Consider the following 24,741-nt stretch of genomic DNA (forward strand, 5'->3'; position numbering starts at 1 on the left):
GATATATTTTTTGTATCTCCATCCATGTTTTTCACAATGATAAATCAATCACCTTTCAAGTTTTTTCTTCTTCTTGCAGTACATATTCTCCTTGAAGTGAACCCAATATATATACAGTAATAGCATAATTATAAAAGATTTATGTTTTTGATGAAATGATAATACTGCATGACTACTTGAAATGTAATTTCAGCTATCCGGTAACTTCCAGATGGTATCTGCTAAATAACAGAGAAAAATGTTTTCAGTGTAAGAAAACGAAAAAGTGTGTGATATCTCAATCCAAAAATGTAAAACTTTGTGTTTAAGCAGCATGACATCCACCACAGGACAATAAGAATCTCATTCACTTTTATTGACTATTTTTACATTGATTAGTATTGGCTGTTACAGCAGTTTCATGTAAAACTATGTTCACGGTGGGGCACATATGAGAAACATTTCCCATGAGCACTCACACATTCACTCTTACCACAAGAAGCCCAGAGGTTTTGCCCTTTCTCTCAAACTGTGAATCATTTGACAACAGAAATTTCATGTGCTCCAAATAAAAACAAAAAGATAAATAAAAAAAGTAAAACAATCTCACCGACAGTATTTTAGAACCTCCTCCCGGATCCCTTGACAGGAATCCAAGAATCATGATTCTGAAGAGCATCTGCCCAGAGACGGTTTGTTTATTATAAACCCATATATCTTTTGTGGAAACATATGTAAATATGCAATGACGAATCCTTCAATTCTGAACTACGATCAAAGAAATGGTCAGTTTATACTAGAACGACCTAACATATTACACACAACACGCTTCTCGTGAAAGATTCGCAAAACCTGAATATATAAAGTCAGCGTAGATTGGATCAAATACTTGAAATAATTCTGATATGTAACAGAAACGAGAAATACTAAAACAAAAGGATTGCAATGATTATCTATCAAAACAAATCCAACAGTGGCGACTCGCACGTTTACCTGTGAACACAATGAATCAGACAAACCATGTGTCCATTCAACCATGTGCTGCAAATGTCTGTGGCATTTAATAATAAAGGCACTGATCTTTCAATAAGCACAAGGACAAAGCGGGACTAACTATTCTTAAAGTCCTCTAGAGTGTCAGTGAAAGGAGAAAATAAAACACTGGACTGCGCAATCCTCTCTGAATCTCCTCATGTATCGTGGCATTCAATCCATCATGCAGTTGCATGGCTGTGTATTGGACACAACTGCCGTGGTTCAGTGTGACGTGGCCTTGCGGCTGCCACAGGGAAGGTGTGGGTCTCATTTAGGGCGAAGCGGGTGATCAAGATGTGATGACTTGGACGTAGTTAGCAGGGTAGAGGCCTATTTCTCCGCTGGCCAGCTGTCCTTTACACCAGCCCTGCTCGTCCTCTTCACCCAGCTTCATTAACTCTTCACCTGTATGACACAAATATACGTTTCAGAACACCATGCTTAACTTTTCAATGAGACGTATGCATACGATCATATAAAACCAGTCATTAATGAAAAACAGTGGTGAACCAGCCTTGAAAAGTCAACATGCAGTTTCACAAGAGCTGCAATGATGTGACTTTACTTGTTTCACACACCCTTATGCCTGTCCAGACACATCGGGCATAAACCAGCTTTCTGCTCAATATGCCTTATACATTAAAAAAAAAAGCCTAAAATATATTAGTGTGTATTCAGGGTACTTTTATATATTTAACTGCTTCAAAAACGCTTTCTCTTATGAAAATTTGCTGGAGGAATACTCAAAAAAAAAAAAAAAAAAAAAAAAAAAACACAAATATAGTACAAAAAACAACAACTAGTATCATATTGAATTAAATAAGTTTTTTTTTTCAAAACATACTACACTGAACTTCTAAAAAATCATTTTCTAAGGTGAACCATTTATAGTTCTTGCAGGATCCTAAAGGTACTCTGTGTTTTTGTTCAATTAAAGAAAGTTTCACACAAAAGAGAAAAATAATACTTTTGAAAAATATATTTATAATTATATACACTTGCATTAGGTTACCCAAGGGCATTGGTAACTGACAACATTAGCTTTAGCATCATGCTAAAGCCACGCCACAAGGTGTCAGTATAAATCCAAGATCACTGTCATATCGGGGACTGCAACAGACACAAATACTGAGTACACCTTTAAATCTACTTTCCTTGAGTGGGAAATAAACCCTTCAGTATATGACCACCAGGTGTCAGTCTTGGCATGTCTGCTAGTGCATGTTTTGTTAGAGGTGCTTTCAGACTTTTCAAAACCCCCTCCTGGGGGGGATCCCCCTGGATCCTGGGACCTGCCTGTCGGTCCAATTAAGCTCTACTTTAGCAAACTAGACCAAATGAGATTGATTCCTTATTCTTGCCCTGGCCATTAACTGCTGACCTTAAAGGGATACTCCACCCAAAAATAACATCTTTGTCATTAATCACTTACTCCCATGTCATTCCAAACCTGTAAAAGCTTTGTTCGTCTTCAGAACACAATGTAAGATATTTTGGATGAAAACCGGGAGGCTTGTGACTGTCCCATTGACTGCCAAGTATATTACACTGTCAAGGTCCAGAAAAATATGAAAGACATCGTCAGAATAGTCCATCTGCAATCAGTGGTTCAATCATAACGTTATGAAGCGACGAGAATACTTATTGTGTGCAAAGAAAACAAAAATAATAACTTAATTCAACAATTAAACTCCTCTGTGTCTCTCCGCATCACTGTAGCACAATTTTGGAGAATATCCGCTGAACGCATATTCTCGTCACTTCATAACGTTACGGTAGAACCACTGATGGCAGATGGACTTTTCTCGGACCTTGACACTGTTATTTACTCTGCACTGAAAGGGACAGGCGTGGAGTAACCCTTTAAGCTTTGTTTTACCCTCATTCTACATCACTCCAGTGCGTCTGCCTCTCAGCGTCTGCAGTGCAGACACTAATATTAGTTTTAAACACTGTCCTAAACTGACGCCATTTAGTGACTTTTGGGTAGACTTTGAGTTGAGATCATTTATTACATGCAGGGATCACCGAAAGGATACTATTGGTTTATTAGAACGCCTGTAGATCTGCGTCTGATTGTGAACGTTATTCAAAAGCAAAAACGGGGAAATTATAAAACAAGGTCAAAAGGTCAACATTTTTGTGATTTAGATTCCTTTTTAAACAAGAAGCAAATGTTTCCCTTGTTTTGTTACCCTCTTCAAGTCTAATACTTCATCTCAGCTTACTGTAAGTGTTTGAAACTATTTTGTTTAGCTGCTTCTATTTTTGACGATTCTAGCACAGCCTATTGGAAATGAGTACATTTGTGTTTCGTGTCAGTTCACTAGTTCCGTTTCGTCTAAATACGAGGAAGCGGTCTCAAATAAACCCATGTAACGTGTCATTCACACACATACGCACATGCTTAGATTGACCAACCCCATTTCATTTCATCCTTTCCACAATGCCTTTTGAAAAAACTGCTCTACCATGCTCAGCAAGGCATTGAAAGAGCAAAGGACGAGCAAAGAAAAGGGGTTTGATGAATCCACAAGCCGCAGCCATGTGTACAGTATGTTCATGTGTGTGGAATTAATAAGCATTAGTAGGGATTAATACCTGCTTTAAAGCTCAGCTCATCAGCCTCCTGCCCTGTGTATTCATAAAGCGCTCTAACACGAACCCCGACTACCTTCTCCTCCTCCTCCATCCCGTTGGCTGCGATTAATTTTTTGGGGCTCTCTTCATCAGACCAGTCCGAGGAGTAGTCTTTACTCACCCTGCGTGAACAGAAGAAGAATTAGAAAACTGAACATATTCATGGATGAATCGTTTTAATAGAAGGAGTTGGTAATCAGGTGGTCTGTGATAGTTCAGCTAAAAACATGTGAAATGTTTCAAATCGATTGAAGGGATTCAATTTGATTTTAATTCTCATCTGTGGCATACTGTTCACATGCAACATAGTTTTGAAAGTATAGTCACAAAACTTAATCAAAACTTGTCATAATGTCTTGCCCCACAGAGGCTGTCAAGAAAGCCCAACTTGTTCTGAACCCAGAACATTCATTCAATATTTACTCAAAGAAAAACAGCGTAAAGCAGTGTTAGAAATGAGGATTCCTACTGATTTTTAAAGAGGAAACTGCAAAAAGCAAATATAAGTTGTAATTGTTAAAAACTTGATTTACGCATACTGAACAATTTTTAGCTTGGAACCAAAGACTGGCTCTCACAAGGGAATGGGATCAAACAGGTTAATTTGATTCATCTTAATAGCAGCAAAACTGTTTTAACTACAAAATGCTGATAGATCTCAAAATGTTCTTGTCTTGAAAATCTTGTTAGCTCTGTTCCACTACCCAGTGAGCTACCTTGATATCTACTGCCTACATTGACAGCTGCCTTCTAAGACAATATTCTAACTTACAGTAAATAAAACTTCAAAAATGACTAACTTAGAAGTTTTGCAATTGACCCATTTATCTGTTATAGCTTACGGTATTCGTGTTGTGTTCACAAAATAGCTATTGATCCAGTCAAAAGGCACAACCTGAGACACATTAATAAATGTCACTGTTTTGATCAATGAATTTGGCTCCAGAACCATTTGACCTTTTCTTGCTGAAAAACGTTCATTAGCTGGAATTTCAGCATATCACTACTGCATAATCAGTGATTCCTTAAAATACTGTCTAGGTAGGCTGCTAACTAGGTTTTAGAACAGAGCTGTTGTCTGTACTCCGGGAGAGGAGGTCAAGAAAAAAAAAAAGTTGCACTGACACTCCCGGTGCATATCCACTTATGTTCTCGTAATAGCCATCTGCCTCAAGCCACCTGTGGGTTTAAGAGTCAACAGAGACCAGACTAATAAGCAGGACGCTGCAGAGAGCCACATGTAATACTGCAATTTAACAGGCATTCTCCTGTGTGCCTGTGTTCCCTGTGAGAGATTCAGATACAACACAAACAAAAACCATCTATACTATCTGTTCCAGACCTTCTCAGTTCTTTCCAGGCACTTCATTTAGCTAATACCTTTGACTCCCTTCATCCTGTGTTAACATGCTACCCTAACACACACACACACACACAGTCTGAATGCGCTGACTCAGTGCTAATTGGTGTAGTTGGTACTAAAAGCAGTGTTTAAAGCCCTTAGGAAAGAACTGATGCCAGCATAATAAAAATAATAATAATAAAAAAAACACACAATAACAACCCTCCACTCCTAATTACAACACTGTAATAAAAAGTTGGACTGTTTTTGTAGTAGAATACGAAACTCAATCTGTGTATCTATATTTGGGTGCTTGACACATACATTTTACAAATATTCTTGTGTGAATTTTAAGCAATTCTAAGTATTTTGTTACGGTTGCACCAATTTTGTGTGCACCTTATTTGGCATCATTAATTATTATTACAGGTGTGTGTAATGAATGAACATAATATACAAGTTTCACTTTTTGAATGGAATTAGTGAAATAAATCAACTTTTTGATGATATTCTAATAATTCTAATGACCAGCACCTGTATATACAGTCATTATATTGGTCATCAAGCACTCTGCTCTGCAGATCAGTATCAGCAATTAAAAGGTGCTGTAGGGAACTTTTGTAATATTTGTTAAACCTGTCATTATGTCCTGACAGTAGAATATGAGACAGATAATCTGTGAAAAAAATCAAGCTCCTCTGGCTCCTCCCAGTGGTCCTATTGCCATTTGCAGAAACTCCATCGCTCCCGGTAAAAAATAACCAATCAGAGCTGCGGTCCGTAACTTTGTTTGTGTTCAAAATGTAGAAAAATTTATATAATAAGCGAGTACACCATGAATCCATTTTCCAAACCGTGTTTTTAGCTTGTCCTGAATCACTAGGGTGCACCTATAATAAGTGTTTATATTCGGACTATTTTAGATTGCTTCGGGGGGATACCGCGGGGGAGTAACCCAGTACCTTTGTGATTCTTCATAGACATAAACAGAAAGAAGTAGTTCCGGCTACGATGTTCTTCCGCAAGACGCAAGCAGTTCTGTTTATTAACCGCTAGAGCGTCAAAAGTTCCCTACCGCAGCTTTAAAAAAAAGAAAACACATTTGCTAAAATCTTATTTGTAACCATTTTAATCAGCTTTTTCCCAAAGTGAACTGTAAAAAGTGCCCAAAATGTTCAATTTAAAGGTCCAAAACTAAACTTGACTGAGGGTAAGCTATTAATTAATTATTTTTTTTTAACAAAATTGTAAGTTTTACATTTCTTTTTTTTTTTTTTATGATCAAAATTAACTTTTTTTCAATGCAAAAATATTTCTAAAAAACAGAACCATTTCTTTGTGAGTATACGGGTATGCAGTAGTCAGATGTACCTCGTAGTTTCTTGTGGAGTCTTCGGGGGTTCGTCTCCTGCTGAGACGATGTTAGTCAGAGTAACCACGTCATCAGAACGACTGTTTCTTTCTCTTCGACTGATGGATCGGTTTGCTTCTGGTGACCACTCCTGTAAAAAACATTAAATGCACATATAAAAAACTAAAAATCCATATTATATGTAACTAACTTGTGTTATACTCCCTACCTATGTTTAGATTTTAATTACACATTAAAAAAAAAGATGTAATAATGAAAATAATAATAATGTAATGTGTGTGTGTGTGTGTGTGTGTATATAAACATGTATACACACACACACACATATATACACTGACATCCTAGAACTGCTGATTAGTAAGTCACCCAAACTGATTCAGTCCATGTCAGATGAATCTACAGTCTAAGAGAGAGAGAGAGAGAGAGAGAGAGAGAGAGATGTGCTTATTTACAGCCACACAAAGGGCTCCAGTGTGCTGGCAGAGAAGAGAGGATGCCAGAAGATTCCTCTGGACGTGTCACTCACCAGGTCAAACTTGACTAAAAGCTTAATTTTATCTCTGTGACGGTTATTCACTCTCCTACTGCTCGATTAAACATTCACACCATGGGGGATTTCTAAATTTCAGACACACTCAGACTCCACGTTACATCCGTACATATACAGTTGTGTATGTATAAACCTCATTTGCACAAAAGGACATGCTTGACACTGCCACTGTGTGTCTGTGTGTGTTTGTATTGTGGGGAGGGCTGGGAAGGAAGGGGGGAAGGATTGCCATTAGGGAGAGAGATCCGACCCGACATTCCAGAACCCACTCATGGGCCGTGCAAAGACAACAGCTCATTCACGCTCAGCCCTTTAGAAATAGACCATCACTGGAGCCCGGGGCCAAAACAGCTCTATGGCTGACGATGCCACAGCAGTGTTTGGGGCCGTAAGTGTCATATCTTTTCTAAACAAATGTTAGCATTCAAGTTTGGTAGTCTGGTAAACATCTTTCCTGGCATTCTTGTGATGTAGCAAAGATTCTAAACAAAACAGCATTTAGCAGAAAGAAATTTACTGTACCTCAAACTGTGGCCAATTCATGCTCATGCCTGGCCCATGGGTGTTCCTCCACCACCTGAGGTCCTCCGCGTCACTGGCTGCGTTGATGGTCTGGCCCAGGTCTCGGTACAGGGCTTGAAATCTGCATGGGGATTTTCCACACACTCTGTCAGGACAGGTTTATTTGTGCACAGGGAAGATTATAAGTAAAAAGATCCAACTACAGTTGATGGTTCTTGCTAAGACAAACATCGCCATTACTATTAATCAAACCTTTAAAACGCCTGACACAGAGAAATATATTTTGATGTACAACATCTTGCACAGTGTCAGAAAAAGAAACTTGAAAAATTGTACCTTTAGGGGTACAACAGGACTGTCACTGGAGCAATGCCATTTAAGAGAAGACTTTGTTCCTTATCAAAGATCTCTGGATGCAGGTAACACATTGTTCATTTACATATATAACCAAAAAGTGGTGGACGAAGTACACAAATCAAGTATTTGAGTAGAAGTACAGATACCCTAATCAAATATTTCTCCAGTAAAAGTACTTATTTTAGATTTTAACTGAACGAAGAACTAAAAATGAAGTACTTTTGTATTTTTATTCTAGTATTAAAAGAAATCAATGAATTTTGGGTCCTATTTATTCTAGCCGGCACTAGTCAATATGACAAATTAGTGCAGACAATTAATATGAAAAATAAAGGGTGTTGTTTTTGTTGCTATTCTGAACATGCAACTCCAAAACACAAAATGGAATGAGGTATTTGTTCATTGATTAGAAAACACATTGATACACAATATTTCAGCTCTTTTAAAATGACCCCATAGTCAACGACGTGCTTCGAATTCCTCACGAAGTAAACATAATGATAGCAGACATCCTGGAAATACAAATAAGCACTCATTAATGGTTAACATGCTTCATTTATTTTAGTTTTTAGCTATGAGACACATAAATGACCAGAAACTATTTAAAGAGCCTGAGGATACTGAACTGCCAATATAAATCAGGACTTGACACGGAGTAAAGTTTGAGACGGAGCTCTTCATTTCTCTCATTTGATTTTTAATGGAACTCACAATTGTGTGGAAATTTGTGCCTGGCAATCTCTCAGTGTCTCGGTTTCGAACTCTAGTAAGCCACCCAACTAGACAACATTTATAGATAGCACCAAGGCTTCTCAAAACGAATGGGCGCTAAATTTTGCTGCCTTCTAAGAGCATGGGTTTGGTTTAGGGGATAGGTTCAGGGGAAGTGCCTAGTTGCTAACCAGTTGTTGTAATCATTATAACAGGTACATAGTATGTACATGTGAAATATGATTGTAAAATAAAGTGTTACCACAAAATTAATCAAAGATGACAAAGAAATAATACATATTTTTATGCATAGTAAAGACTCATTAGCAACATAATCACTAAAGCGCTGTTTTTGTGTTGCATGCAATTTGCGTAGACATAAAGAGTTTCAAATCATATATTTTGATTAGGATGTTGTCCTAGAAGATAAGCATCTATATAGAGAGTGAAGCAGAGGAATGACTAACCCATCATTGCTGGGGAGGTCCATGTGCTGGTGTATGTCCTGCAGCACTTGTTTAAAAAAGCGCAACCTCTTCTTTTCTGCCTCCTGTGTGATTTCAAACACTTGTTCCATGTCTTCCATGTAACGTGGGTTACAGCGATTCAACTCGTCCAGGGCTCTCTCATAACGCTCCTTAGCCTGAGGGCAAACACAAGAAACCGGTTGATGAGACAGAGTCATGGGACACAGTTTATAAGGTCAATTCCTAAGAAATTTCCTGTTCAGAATACATCTCGAGTTTAATCTGAAAGAGCAAGCTGTACCACTTTCTTCATTTGGGAGGCACTTTGGATCAAAGCATGCACAAAATAAAATGTAAATGTACTAATATGAAATTCATGACTGTCTATAAACTATTGAAAAATGAGAGCAAAAACCTTTTTAAACATATCAAATTGTGATGTTTCCCTTTACACCTTTGAGAAGGAAGTATATTTTTGTGACTGAAACCACACATTCAACAACACACCCATTATTTTGAATTGTCACAACAGGTTCAAAGACATCATCACAGCGGCTTTACTATTGGTGGAAGCAACAAACATGCCTTGTCTTGTCTAAGTTTATGGAAATTCTGTCATTTCATTCCACCCAAAAATAAATAAATAAAAAACGTCAACTAAACTACCTAATAAAACTTAATAAAAACATTAATAAAACTGAAAAACTGTTGTCTGTGCTTCTTCTCATGCTACCTTCTCTGCTTCCTGGGTACATTTCTCCAGGCGGTCTGTGAACTTGCGGACCTCTTCTGGGGATTTGGTGGGGTCAGCCTTGGCATGTGTTTCACGGGTCAATGCCGTGCGCTCTTCCTTCCGGGCTTGGTGATAAATCTTTTTGGTAGACTCCACCTACAGCAGAGAAGATTTTTTTATACACCAAATACACATAGTTCTATTTACACATAACTTTAAACTGATAGCTCACCCAAAATAAGAATAAATAAGAATAAGAAGCTTCTGCAATCATTTACACTTCCTAATGTTTACCCAAAACTTTTTGTTGGTCAAGCTATATTTACATTTCATTCACAATCCATAAGAAACTAGTTCAGGTGCCATGAAGGAGAGCAGATGATAACATATCATTTTGGGTGTACTGCCCTTTTAAAAACAAAAAAATCTAAAAATTCATAGTATTGGCTTTGTTTTCTGCACAGGAGACGACTCACATCCTTCAGTTTTCGAACCCAGGGTTTCTGGGCTTTGCGGAAGCCATCATCGGCGTCTTTGGTCTCACGGAATCCACCGATCATTTGCTTGTGGAAGGCATCCTTCTGCCAGTTTCTAATCTTTTCGCTGTCCTCAACAGCCAGTTTCTCTTTTAGTTCCATATGGATCTCACTCAGTCTGTCTGCTGCATTCATGAAAGCATGCCAGGCCTTTTCCAGAGTCCCATACTGTGGGCCTGCAGGACAGAATTTAGCTTTATTTGTTTGTTCATTACACTGGAAAGTTGCTTAGAAGCCCAAGTCAAAAAAAAAAAAAAAAGTCATTATCATCTTCTACTCTCTAGATCAGTGGTTCTCAACCTTTTTTTCCATTGGGCCGCAATATGGTCCAAGTGCAAGTCTCACGGGCCGCATGTATATCATTTACATATTATGTCACCAATACAAACCAACCAGATTTATAATAGCCTATATTACAGCCTAAATATTATGATATCTAATCGATTACATTAATTTAAATAAGCAAATTAATAATTATACTCCCATTAATAAAACTGCTAAAAAAATGCTTTCGGGAGATGACCAATTTTGTGAAATTCGGTTTGAAAGGTGTAAAAGCACAATGAAGTTGTGATTGTAAGCTGCAGTCTGTAAGACGTGCTCGGACGCGTGACTTGACGTGTAACAATGCAGAAAATGTGCGTTCACAAATGTAGCTTATGTTACACAAATGTAGTCCAAATTTCAAATATTGATGTGCCATCAGTGCAGCTGAACAGTTCTGCATTCAAATGCATGTAATAGGCTAAGGTAGTTACCATGAATATATGAGGGGGAAATTGTAAGGAGATATTTGAATTATTTACTAATAATCTAGTGTTTTCTGAGTTGGTGCCACAAGGATCAAGTTGCCAATCCTGAATGGCCATCTCCTCAGATGCGCCTTTAAAGAAAAGTGCATCTTAATGGATTATGATTATAATGAGTTTTTTATGTTTTGTTTCATAGTGATAGATTAGTAATTTAAAGCTTTCTATAGATATCTTTATCATATCTGTGAGGCATGTATTTGCTGAGTTTTAGTTCATTTTTGTGAAGCACTCCTGTTCAAGACGAGACGTCAGAAAATGCATCATGTTTGTTTTCTTTATTTTACAGAAACACAACATTTTGTACAGCATATAGTAAAAATTTTACGGTTCCTATTGCTGGAAGGTAGTAAGTAAAGTTGAGTAATGCTGGTCCATCAATCAGCATATGCTTAATTATGACAGTTTATAAAATATGACCGTTTTCAGAAACCAAAACATCGAAATTTCTCACAGTTCAGGTTCTTAAAATAAATAAATAAATAAATAACAACCAGTTCTGAATAAAAATCGTTTTTTTGGTTCCCAACCCTAGTGAGCACTGGCAGAGTAACATCACTGACAGGTTTATAATAATTTTATTATGATACTTATAAAATCATCAGAACAGAATGTGTTGATGTTATGTTACTGTAGAGGGATGCATCTACTTTAGGAGGATGAACTATGAGACTCGAAGTCAATGCTCACCTTTCTCCACAACACCCCTCCATTTCCTGGCCCAGTCACTCAGCTGCTGGGAATAGCCCTTCTCAATCTTGGCCCGCTCCTGGAAGCAGCCGACCAGCTCGTGGCATAGTTTGTAGCCATCGTCAATGCGTTTAACCGTCCTCCTGTAGTTCCCAGGCTAACCAACCAAAGTCACGTTAGAGTCATATTCAAATGTTGCACACGGAATATAAATATTTCATTTTTAAATCAGACTGATTCGGTTTTCAGGTTTAACTCAGTGACTCAATGATTTTGTCATGGCAGTTAAAAGCTAGGATTATCATTAAATAATTACATTTCAGTCAAGTAAAATTTATAAATTATTAAATGTAAGATTATAGAATTAGATTATTTATGACTCTAGTTCCTTAAACATACATAAACCAGTTTAGGAGTGGAATAAGCTGTGATATTTTTTAAATTAGGGTTTCCTTTAAGCAAGGATTTTAACTATATTTCTGCACCAACAAACACAGGGGCAAATCTCAAAAGTGGTAAGCTGCATTTGGGGTAAGCTGTGTTAAGATAAATGATGAATTGAATTATAGGGGAATACATTAATAATTTATATTTCAAACAAAACTATGAATATAAATAAACTATGTATTATACACAACACCATCCCAAAAGTATTATTTTGCAACCCCAGTGGCACCTTCTACATGATTCTCCCCAAAATGACTGTCTGTCTTACATTACCAACAAAGCTGATGGTAAAATAAACCTTTCACTTTCACTTCACTATATAAAAGCACTTTGTATCTATTAGTTTTCTCCAAGACAAGTGTGGACCTGACCAATGTTGCTTAAAGAAACAGTGTGGAAGGGGTACTCCTACTACAAATCTCGCCAGGTGCGGAAACCTCTTCGAGAACACATGGAAATATCAGATCTGCAGGGATCCGTTCATGTAGTCTCCAAAACCCTGGTTGGAAGCCACTTACCTCCCAGAAGCTGTCCCAGCTACCAAGGTCCTGCAGATCGCCGTTGGAAGACATTTTGGGGTCACCCTTGCAGCACAGAATGATGGCGGCTGTCAGTCAAACTGTTAAGAACAAGACATGAAATCAAATAAATCTCACAAATGTGGTTATTAACAGCAAAAAAATAAAAAGACATTACTGAAAAATATAAGACAACCAAAGACAGCAGTCTTGACAGAGAACAAACTGGTTCATCCAGTCTCTGCTCTTCATGTCACAGGCCCTCAAGTTCAATCCAAAAAACTAAGCAGAGGCAATTCAAAATATATTCCATAAACGTTTCACTTGCCAGCAACCTGTTGTCACCCAACACTCCTTGGCCTCTACAGTTAAGACATCTGTCCAGGAACAGTAATCCTGTATTCCAATACAGAGAGGAAGCCAGCATAGGCCAGTCTCACCTCTCTGTGTCTTTGTGTCTGCCTAAGACAGCCTAGGTGAGGCAGAAGCTTCTCCGCACCATTCTGGGTGGAGTCACAAAAATTGTGCCACCGTCACCCAGGCAACTCCCACTAATTTGTTCTAATGGAATGTTCAGTACACCACTAAAAATAAAGGTTATTTTTTTGCATTGATGGTTCCATAAAGAACCTTCAACATCCATGGAACCTTTCTATTACACAAAGGGTTCTTTATAGTGGAAAAAAGACCTTTAGATCATTACAATGTTCTTTACACAAAGAACAAAAATTGGTGATTTTAAGAATTGTTCACTGAAAGGTTCTCTGAAGGACCCAAAATGGTTCTTCTAATCGCTGCACACTCTTATAAATAAAGGTTTAAAAAATGGGGGTTTCACATTAGGTTCTTTTGACCTGGGTGGTTATAGGAACTCACTTATAGGGACTAGCCAATGGGGCAGTACCCAGAGAACTAAATGTTGCATTCACACTGCCAGCAGGAACTCTGAAGTGACATAAGCTGGTTGACAGCGACGTCATTTAAGAGCGGCCTTCAACAACTGGAGGATAGAGGAAGGAGAAGAACATGGACTTCTGACATCTGTCCATCTATCACTGTTCCAAGTTTGTTGAGGTAGTTTCTGGCGTAAGCATGTGTAAACTGGGTGTTTACAATGCTTTATAAAAATGGCACATGCCAGTGTTTCATATGGCACACGTTCGGCCAATCAATGTACATGTCACTGGGAGCTCCTATTGTGCTGGGTTAAACCCTACTCTGTAGAAGGGTCTCCCCATATGGTGTTCCTATAACTAAAATCCTATAACTGAAATTCATTCACAAAGTTCCTGATTTGTGAACACACCAAAAGTTGTGTATTTATACCAAATGTTATAGGAAGGAACTATGAAAATTTTCCTCCGGTGAAAAGGCTCCAATAATAAAAAACATTTTTGGTTCCCCAAAGAACCTTTCAGTGAACAATTCTTAACAGAATAATTTTTTCTTTTCTTAGTGTGAAGATAAACCGAACTATCTGAATTCCATTTTTCCATTTGGGCAATGGGAATGTTCAATGAATGTTACAGGTTATTAAATGTCAGTAAATAACCTTTCATTTATATTAGTGGAAAATCCCACTTTATATGGAACCTTCATTTTTTAAATGTAGCAAGGATGTAATGTTGATAAAAAATATGTCCAAAGACATGGAAGTGTCCATTCGCTATTGGTCATGCCTCTCAGGTGCTTAATCATCACTTTAAAATAACGTGTTTATTAACACACAAACTGCGTTGGCTATTGCATAAACTACATTTAGTCCAAACAGAACAAGTATGTGTACACCTAATGAACCATGTACAAGCTGTCCCTGTGCTTGTATACATTCAGCATTACTTCTGGCCTTGGATTCTCTTCATATTGTCTGAGTCAAGGTTGTATAGCTTCCTCAAACAGACATAACAAATGAGTGTGGAAGGAGTGGGATAGGCCGCACAGAGACATCTGCTTCTAATTCAGGCCAAACTGGCTATGCTAATGGAAAATTTGCATCCTCAAGGGGGATTTTGTAATGAACAGAGTGTTGAAGAGCATTTACTGTGGATGTTGCTTTGTCAGTCGGTTGAATGGTTTTTTAAACCCCAGTTTCTAATATCTTATCCGACAAAGGTAGGGCTGGACAGTGCAATGGGATAAATAAATAAAATACATACCATTAAAAGATATGATTTTTGGTCCATATCGCCTTAAGCATTTTAGAGCAACAACTGCTTTTAGCATGGCTAAGAGACTAACAGTTACTGTTAGCATGCTAATAAAAGTTGTTTTTCCACAATTAGCCACTTAAGCAAAAAAATTGTTCAAGCTCATTTCAAGAACCCCTACGTTTTGTTTTTGCTTATCCCTAATTGTAAACAGATTCTTTTAACACATCTGTTTGTTATGGTTCAAAATCTACATCTGACTTCACATCCTTGAAGATCATTTCGGCAAATAAGCATCTTTTTTATATAAAATAAAGCAAATAAAGAGAGCTTGATTACTTCCACTGAACTTCCTCTCTGTGAGGTGAGGGCAGGGTGGAAAATTAGCTCCCGATGATGGCATTTCTCACAAACATGCCAGGAGGAGAGCTGAAATGAGAGCTTCACTTGAATTTCAGTTGCTAATTTAAAATAAAAAAAACTTTGACTGGAATACTAGAACTGGTACAGAGTACTAGCATACTTCTAACGACGTAGTGTGCATAGAATTCTGGGTACTATTAAAAAAATATCTGAAATATTACACATTACTGAGCTGGGCAATAAATTAATATCATAGAGTTGCGATAAAATTAATGTCGATAACGACGATAAGATCTGGACATTTTTACTCAATATGGATTAATATTACAGCAGAAATATATGCGACAACAGCCAGTCAGTGCTTGTTGCTAATAGGCTAACTCTGCATGTTCTGCGTGTCTCCGTGTAAATGAATGGCACAATATTCTCTGATTCACAAACTCAAACAAACGGGACAGTGATTCCAGGATCCGCGTTAGACACCATGTATGAATAGGGTCAAATCTAATAGATATTACCACACTTCCCCAGTTGATTGATCACAGTATAAATGGGTAGTTTCTCCAAAAATGGAATCACCCTCAAGTCATCCTAGGTGTATGACATTCTTCTTTCAGACTAATTCTGTCAAAAGACCCGGTACTTCAGTACCAAGTTGGTACAAAAAAGACCAGTGGACCAGTGGTACCGAGTGCAGATGCACTCTCTTCATAAAAACACTGAGATGTGGCAACATCAAAAGGAGGAAACACACCAAACTAACAAGTTTTGTTAACAGCAAAGGAAAACCAGTGTCCTCTTAGCTTAGTATATCGAAATCCTCCGACATTTTTCTTTACAAATCCTCATTCGTAAAACACTTTTGTTTTGCTCTCTCTCCTCTGCACTTCCATGATCGTCACTTCCACGTTCGTCACCACATTTGCCTACATCCTACGTCATCCACTGGATGCCACTCTCTCATGAGCATCCGTACCGCAGTTAGCGGAAGCTAGAGATTAAGTTTATAAAGTTGTAAACATGGAAAATATTTTACACAATTGCATCGCATCGCTTCAGAAGGCCTTTATTAACCTCGCCGGAGCCATGTGCAATTTTTTGGACTTCAAATTTTTGGCTACCATCCACTCCCATTATAACACACGCATTAGCCTGGACATTATTTAATATAACTCAGACTGTATTCATCTGAAAGAAGAATGTCACACACACCAAGAATGGCTTGAGGGTAAGTAAACCATGGGGTAATTCAAATTTTTGGGGTGAACTGAACTATCTCTTTAAGACCACTGTTTTGTATTGCTAGTTCTTTGAAATGTTGTTTAAATATGCAAACATAGCATTATCAAATTAAACATTATGCACTAATTTGCATACATTTGAATCTGAATATTGGAAAAGAAGTTTCAAAAAGGTTAAAAAATCTAGTTGCATTTTGTTAAAGTGTAACTAAACCCCTGGTCAGAGCCTGACTCCACCCACTGGCAATATTTGAAAAATGCTGAAATGTGGGCAGATCACAGTGGAGATATAGGGGACGAACCGAGGGCGGGGCTGAGCGGGTGGGGCGTGAACATGAGACCCGCAGTGACGGATTAGTTGACAGCTGTTGTCAGAGTCCCTAAAATGGAGAGTGACTGTAGTGACACAAGTAGCTTTGCAATAGAGCGTTCATTTGAATTAAAGGACTTTTCTCCCCCACCTTCACCTGAAATGGAGGAAGTCGAAGTGCCAGTGGACAGGGTCAGGGCTATACGCCAGATCAATTCGAGCGACTGGCTCAAAGTGTGGTCTTATCTCCCGCGATCGTCTTTCCGATGATGCTAGTGAATCAGCCGCACAAGACCGAATGGGTCCAGTCTCTGATTAAGGCACTGCATCTCTTTTCAGCGCAAGCTGTGTGGAGAAGCCCATTTCCACCTCCATTGCATTGGAGAAGCAATCCCACGTAAAATGCAGTTTGCACACTCAAGCTCTAGGCGGGAACTCGCGATCTTCCAGGCCAGGTGCATGCAACCACTGGCGCCTAATTTTCAAGTCTGCTGGAAAACTATGCAGTCCAGCAGTGCTGTCGCAACCAGCAACACACCTACGTACCATCCTGACCACGGTAAATAAATCTTCGCTAACTTAAAGCTATCCTAACTGATGCAATACTATTCTACTATTTGAACTATGCTTCTAACAATACTAACGTTACACTAACAACTATGCTAATTAACTACATAGGCTACATGAAATAATCTAAATAACTATATAAATGCTATGCTACATAGATACTAAAATACTCTTCGTTTTCAATACTCGCAATTCCAACTCCTGACTCCTGACTCACTACAGTGATTTTGATGGAACAAGATGGTTTTATACTGCCAAGGGCGTGGTGAGCTGGAAACTGCTTAGGCCACCTGCCACTGCAAACATCCAATAGGAAAAATCAACTGCAGTAGCCATCGTTCAACCTGAAGAGGGCAGCACTCAGATGTTTCTACACCATATATTGTAGAATTAAAACACTTTATACTCAAATGTCAAAAAAGTTACTTGAACCAATGAACAGCGCTAATAAAGCCCCATTCTTACAGATCATTAACTAAAAAAAGTTGGTTTAGGGTTAACAAGAGGTAACATTTTATTATTTTTATCAACATAAATCATAAAATATTGTCAGGAATAATACATTTTATAAATCAGGTAAGTAACATATGATCGAAACCCTAAAAAAAAATTATAGATTCAACTGGAAATTTTGTAACAGACTAGTCGACTAAATCACCAGAAGACAATCTGTATATGCAATCCATTTGAAATGGACTACTTAATCTATGAATCAAACGGTCAAATCCCATACTGCCACCAAAAAAGGTTATGAACATGCTTGCCTTGCATATGATCACTACTTAGCATTCACATAAAGGGGGGCTACAATTGTGTTTTGTACATTCAGAGTTGTTCACAGTGTTAAAGAGATGGATTCTCAAGCTAAACATGGCCAAAGTTTTAAAAAAGTAATTTAGACGAATGACAGAATTTCTGTGCAGAATATCTTACTTCCGGGTTGGAACAAGTTTCGGCTGTTTTTTTTTCAATCATGGATCTAATGACATAGACAATGGAGGAACAGCTTATATGAGCATTTCTCTCCGAAAAGCACACCCACGCACACGTTGACCAGAGGAGAACGAGACCGCGCCCATCAACGCGCTTTATCTGGAAATCGGCAGAAGCGCTGCATAGGATTTGTTTGAGAATGTCTCCAAATAAGTGTGTTTTTGGATGAGAGGGAAAGTTTACCATGTTCAGCCTCCAAAAGAACCCAGCATTACACAAACAATGGATGCAGTTTGTTTTTCCGGGGCAGCAATGGAGTGTAGCAAGTGCATTTGTGTGTTCTCGTCATTTCAGTGACAGCATGCCTCCAGGAGCTCGGATTTTTCCGGAGAGAATCGGAAAGCTGTATTTTTCTTTTAGAAATATGATAAGACTTTTTGGAGATATGAAGGATGCAGTACTACTCTATAGGTACTCAAGATTAACATGAGATTAGGTGAAACTGTGTATGTTATGTACCCTTTAATGAGAGGCTATTCTAAACAGAACTGCGACTCCTTAAATACAAAAGAAAAAAGTATTGTTTATTGTGTTGTACCAAAAACACTGCCTACCGCATCATGACTTCAAAACTAAAGTGCATCCCAAGCATTTTGTGTCCCATTATACTCCTACATACTAGATATAAAACAGGCCAGTATTCAGCCCATATATCACTCTGCATCACATATTGTGTTGGTAGTTCATGAATATAAGGAACTATGTGAAAAATGCAAGAGAGAGAGAGAGAGAGAGAGAGAGAGAGAGAAAAAAAGCATTACTAACAATACAGTATGTGAACAAGGCATTGAAGAAGCCAGACACACCCATTCCCATGAAACATGTCACACTAGAAGTACAGCAGCAAGCAGCTGTGTCATGTTGAGCTCCAGGAATAACCAAAGCCCTAGAGATCCCGCCAAGCTGGAGCAAGAACACAGCAGATCCTAATAACCCTCTTCCACTAGCAAGCAACAATTTCCAACAGCTGAGAGCAGATGGAAGACAGGACTTTTAGGCTCCGAATTAACGTGTCAAATACCCACTGTCAGAGTCACAGCCCAAAGAGCCTAGCAACAGGTAAATTAACACAATGGTCATGTTCACGGAGACCCTAGAGCTGTAAATTTGAAATACAAGCAGGGAGGAGTGTGGCCCCCTTTCCGTCGTGTAGGGCTCTATTGTGCTGTACAGCAGTGTTTCTGGTTTGGTCCATCATGTCGATGTAAAAGAGCTCAGCACTCCCACAGAGATCCGAGCTAAAAACGAGCATGTCTGGGGAGAGGCGTGACCACGATGGCTGTAATTACACAGCTGTGTCAGTTAAACGCCGGGGGAGAGCAAGAAACTCTCAGATCTACCATGCTAAAGATGTGTAGGCCAGCCTGGATGACAAACCGTCCCCTTGGAATTATAAGGTTCTATCTGCGTTCTGAGTAGTTTTGAGATATTGAGCTTTAAAGTTTTTGTGTTCCATAGACTTCTGTAGATAGAACCTTTTTGTTTTTTCAATAAAAAATCCCAAAATGCACACAACTTAAAATAAAACATCACATAATGTAAATAAATTGTCAGAGAATAAGAATATGTGAATAACTCAATTTTGACAAAAATGTCAGATAGAACCTATAATTCCAAGGGGACGAAACAGCAAACTACAGTGCATGTCCACAGCAAAAATCAAAAGCTCCATTTAGATTATTAAATTACCCAGTGAAATAAATGCGCTGTTTCCCTTTCAAAACTACAATCTAGGAAATTGTTTTGCAGCTACTAAGGTGTTACTAAGTGGTTGCTATGCACGTATTCTATGATGCTATGCTGGTACAATGCAGTTGCTGGTTGTTAATATGTTGCTAGGGCAGTAGTTCCCAATTCTGATGATTGAGATCAACAGCTTGTTAGGAAAGAGCCTCAAAACCCAACACTGGATAACTTTCCAGAGTTAGATGCAATGTTAAGTGACATGGCTCAAAAGCTTATTTGTTTTTTTCATTTTATTTGATGTTTGGTTTGTTTCTTTCGGTTGAAACACACCTAGCTGCACTGCGTTAATGCGTTAGCACTTTGCGTAACGGCCACATCACCACTTCGGGTGTGCATTATTTTCTAATAATTCAACAGCCTGTTGTCAATTACTTACTTAAATAGTCAATCCTACTATACATGTGATACATACTCTGAATAATATTTCCTAAAAGCATAGATGTAAATGTCTGCTTACCGATCCCACTCAAAGCAGTCTCAAGTGTATAAGATATATTGCTTGGATTGTTTTCATCAGTTTTAATAAACCATACTTTCAAGTTCATGCGTTTTACAGAATGCACTATGCAGAGAAGTTTAACGTTTAAGGTCAGGGAAATTCTCTCATACCAATGTAATAGCAAAAGTAATAGTGATACTTGCCTGCTGACCTTTGAAACACTGTGAAGAGCAACATGGCACAAATGTATTAACAGATTCCTGCTGTTGACAAAGAAACCTTGAGAACTAGCATAAAACCTGATTAAATTAACATTACCCATGACTAACAACAATAAAAATGACCTTTTTGTTGAGTTGTTAGGACTTACTTAATTTTCCTTATCCTAGAACACGTCCAGATCCTTGGAAAGGCTTCGTTTTAAAATGTACAATCCATTGCATGTCAGATGAAAAATAGAAAGCAGCAGATGGCCAGTCATGCATGTTATTTGTAATCTAGTGCAATCGCTTAAACCGGGCAACCCCCTTCCCCAAGAGGAGACAGATGCACTAAACTCTCATTTGTATAAATACCTTTCACAATTTGTTGCACAAGTTGCTCAGAAACTAACAGAATGTCAGGGGCCCTGCTTTTGGGGAAGTTTACATTTCATAGGTCATTGACTCTGTTTAGATGTTTTCGCCAGATCGGTGCTAAAGTCTCTCAAGTTAGACGACTACAAACCAGACCATTTCTTTAGTCAAACAACTTAGAACCAAAATTAAATAGGAATAAAGACAGGATTGGAAGATGATTGAGAGAAAAAAAATGCTGTTGGTTTTAAAGGGGAAAAAAAAGGTCTGGTGAGTTTTAAAGTTCAGTAAATAGGAAAGGGTAGGGTAAACAGGGTAGAGTATCCCATTACACCAAAAAAAAAAAAAATATCATTATCAAGCTGTTGCAAACCCATATGACATTACTTTTCATGGGACACAAAGAAATATATTTTAAAGAATGTTCGTGCTGCTCTTTTCCATATTACACAAGCATCAAAAAGGCTCTTAAGCTATAAAAAAAAGACTACAAAGCACCAAAAAAGTAACAAAAAATAATTAATATGATTTGTGCATTAAGTCTTCTGCAGCCATACAATAGCTTTGATTGACGAGCAGAACAAAATGTTAGTCATTTACTGAAAGTCTTGCATGGCATTGCATGTAAACGTCATGTTGATCAGGTTCATTATGATGCAAAATCCTTTTGGTTCTCAGGAGTTTCATAATACACTTAGTTTAAACGGGGATAAAATTATGTGCGAGTAAAGATCTACTGTGAAAACTTAAATTTGGTACTTTTATAAGTATGTTTTGCGTTTTTTGGGACTCAACATAATTTGTGAGCTGTAGGAATTTTCAGTTAACTGAAATAAAACACATCAACTGCAGCGAAGATGACCGTTTCATTCTTCCCTTTACAGTCTGAAAAGTCCATTCAGGATACACTATATAGTCAGCAACGTATAATATGAAGATGCTAACACTAAAGCGGTTATGTAAACCATTAACCATAGAGTAGGGGAGTGTGATATGTAGGGCTGGGACAATAAAATCACTGCATCTGGATCGATTCAGCTCAGAATCGATTCCAGAGAGAATCACAATGTATTCTGAAATCCACGATCCATGAATCATCTTTTCATTGTCCCAGCTCTAACGATCTGATGATTTTATATTGTGATCGATCTTGAAGACATCCACGATTTACTTTTCAAATCAATCATTTATGTTCTCTTATATTATGGTGATATGTTATTTTCTTTTTATGTTCTGCCTACTAGATGAGTGTTTCAATTCAAAATTCAATGTGAGCTAACAATAGTACATACTAAGATTAATTAAATTTTAGTTTCAGTTCTAATTTTAATAAACCGATCATTGTGCTGAAAGCCATTCCTTTCAGTTATAGTAATGTGACTGTCATAAAAAGCAGTTTACTGCAGGACATACTTTACTTTTTTGTTTTTTTTGTTTATCAAATTAATTTTGATAAACAAGTCGCACCTGACTATAAGTCGCAGGACCAGCCAAACTATTAAAAAAAGTGCGACTTATAGTCCGGAAAATACGGTAATTTGAAAATATAGTGAATATCGAATATTTCAAATTCAAGCATACTTTCCCAAAAAAACGCGCCAAACGTCCAAAAAAGTGAACATGTTATTGTGGACTGCTCTTCACTCCTCTAATTCCCAAATCAGAGCTTCGATGTTACATAGATATTTCTTCCTGGTGTTTTGCTTATTTTAAGTAATCTGGCAAACATGCATGCAAACGCTCGCTCCTTATTGTGGAAGCGCCGCCGCAGATGATCTGTGTTCAGTCATGAGATCTCGACTGTATTGTTTGCGATTGTGGTCGCTGTATAAATGCAAAAGCTATAAAATGTAAAATATAAAATATATATATATAATAAATAAAAACTTATCCCAATTTATTTCCCCCAGTTTTTTTTTATTATTATTTAAATTCAAACACATCGAGATATATATTGAATATCGTACAAAAATTTACAATAGAGATTTTTTTTTTTTTTCATATATAACCCAGCCATACCTGGCATTAATTGTGAACCCCGTGTTATGAGCAGTGTGAAATGTGAAAAAAAAAATATTGCAGGATCACCTTGGGTTTAAAATGACCAAGGGTTAACAAAATCCTAATTTCTGTGAGTTGGTGGCACAAAAGCTTCAAGAGATATGAAATATTGGAAAAACTACTTTTACGTTTATGTTTGTTTGTTTTGCTTGACAGTATCCTTCCCCACTTACTTTCATTGTGTGGAAAAAGAGCAACATGAACAACACTGCAAAACATCTCCATTTTACATGGAAAAAAGACAATCAAACAGATCTGAAACAAATGACAGGTAAAAGTGTTCTTTTTGGGGGTAAATACACCTAGGCGACATTGCAAACAAATTTGGCTGCATGTGCCAACATCCTTTAACAAAAGATGGGAAGTGCATGGCAGCACATTTGAAATGGATTAGGGGGCATTTACTCTGGTTGTTAGATTTGTGGCTATAAAAATACAACTTGCGGCATGTGGCTTTTGTTTGTATGACTCACACACACACACAGGTCTTTCTGATACACACACCTTTGAAAACAGCATAAATGCACGTATACAAGGAGAAAACTTTTGACTCGTGGGCCAAGTCAGCAAAGAAATTACGAATACTGGATAACCTGCCACCACACGGACCCATGAAAACAATGGCTTCCGTCTGAGCAGAATGAGGCCATGGGAAGGAGGGGTTGAAGCTCTCATAAGCCTTGCTGGAAACTCACAGTCATTAATCTGATTAATGTACACAAGACTGCAGAGCGTCTACAATATTTCAACTCCAAAAATGCCCGTTAATCCAGGCATACTTTTTCCAACAAGGGCATTCTTTCCAACAGGATCTGACTTCTTTGCAACTGGCAAACAACATTGTTAGGGGAAATTAATGCCAGACAGACAATACAAACAGCAAGGCCAGATTATTCTCAAGAGAGAAATCATGCAATCCAAATGATCGCAAATTGTAAAGAGATTAGTGACCTATTTATAGGTCATGCAGATTAAAATCGCACAATATTTGGCCATTTTGAGATTAGTGCACTGGAATATACTGGAACACTGCCCACTCTGGTCAATGAGGTGAGATTTCACTATTGAGGAAGTATATAAAGATTGTTGTTAGTATATAATTTTTTTTTTTTTTTCGCAAAAATCTTTTCATTTCCTTTCTGCAAAGTTTTCCTTATTCTGCATTAAATTAGCCAGACATCTAGGCATAAACATTAGCTATTGAGAAACCCTTACTGGTTGACCACTAAACGAGAGATGCAAAAAAAAATCCAACATTGCATATATATATAACCAGAGTAATATTTGCAAAACCAGAAAGAAAGAAGCTTAAAATTAGGAACTTACCACAAGCAAAGGAGAATGTTAGAAATTAGAGATGCTTTGTCCAGGAAAACGGCCTCTTTGGTGGCCCTGTGAGAGCAAGATGAAGTTAGGTTTTTGTCAGGTTTTAGTAAGCCAGAGAAGATGCACTAAGCAGCAGAAAGAGTCTCCAGGTCCTCTTACAATGGCAGTACAGTAAAGAAAGCAGCAGGTTAATATAAACCCAGGCACTCAAAGGTGGCACATTCTGAGATGGAGAGTGAAATGCCACACATAGAAGACCTGAAGA

At 37.8% G+C, this 24,741-nt stretch overlaps 1 protein-coding gene across 4 annotated transcripts in view; it reads right to left on the reverse strand.

The window, feature by feature from the left end:
* Nucleotides 1–334: 334 nt before the first annotated feature.
* LOC128016541 (protein kinase C and casein kinase II substrate protein 3-like) overlaps nt 335–24,741 on the reverse strand; it is a 29,365-nt gene continuing 4,958 nt past the window's right edge. Inside the window, exons 2-11 of one of the 4 annotated variants that reach the window (XM_052601113.1) lie at nt 24,477–24,542; nt 12,709–12,809; nt 11,744–11,900; nt 10,185–10,420; nt 9,709–9,864; nt 8,976–9,151; nt 7,441–7,561; nt 6,368–6,498; nt 3,616–3,776; nt 335–1,419 (exon numbers count right to left, since the gene is read on the reverse strand). In XM_052601113.1, coding sequence (XP_052457073.1) covers nt 1,304–1,419; nt 3,616–3,776; nt 6,368–6,498; nt 7,441–7,561; nt 8,976–9,151; nt 9,709–9,864; nt 10,185–10,420; nt 11,744–11,900; nt 12,709–12,762 — 1,308 coding nt within the window. In that variant the 5' untranslated portion in view covers nt 12,763–12,809; nt 24,477–24,542 and the 3' untranslated portion in view covers nt 335–1,303. Of the gene's footprint in view, nt 1,420–3,615; nt 3,777–6,367; nt 6,499–7,440; nt 7,562–8,975; nt 9,152–9,708; nt 9,865–10,184; nt 10,421–11,743; nt 11,901–12,708; nt 12,810–13,036; nt 13,179–20,884; nt 21,079–24,476; nt 24,543–24,741 lie in introns of those variants that run through there. The other 3 variants (XM_052601116.1, XM_052601115.1, XM_052601114.1) reach the window with 3 other exon arrangements.

The sequence above is a fragment of the Carassius gibelio genome, chromosome A7, assembly GCF_023724105.1.
Source record: "Carassius gibelio isolate Cgi1373 ecotype wild population from Czech Republic chromosome A7, carGib1.2-hapl.c, whole genome shotgun sequence".
Classification (NCBI taxonomy): domain Eukaryota; kingdom Metazoa; phylum Chordata; class Actinopteri; order Cypriniformes; family Cyprinidae; genus Carassius; species Carassius gibelio.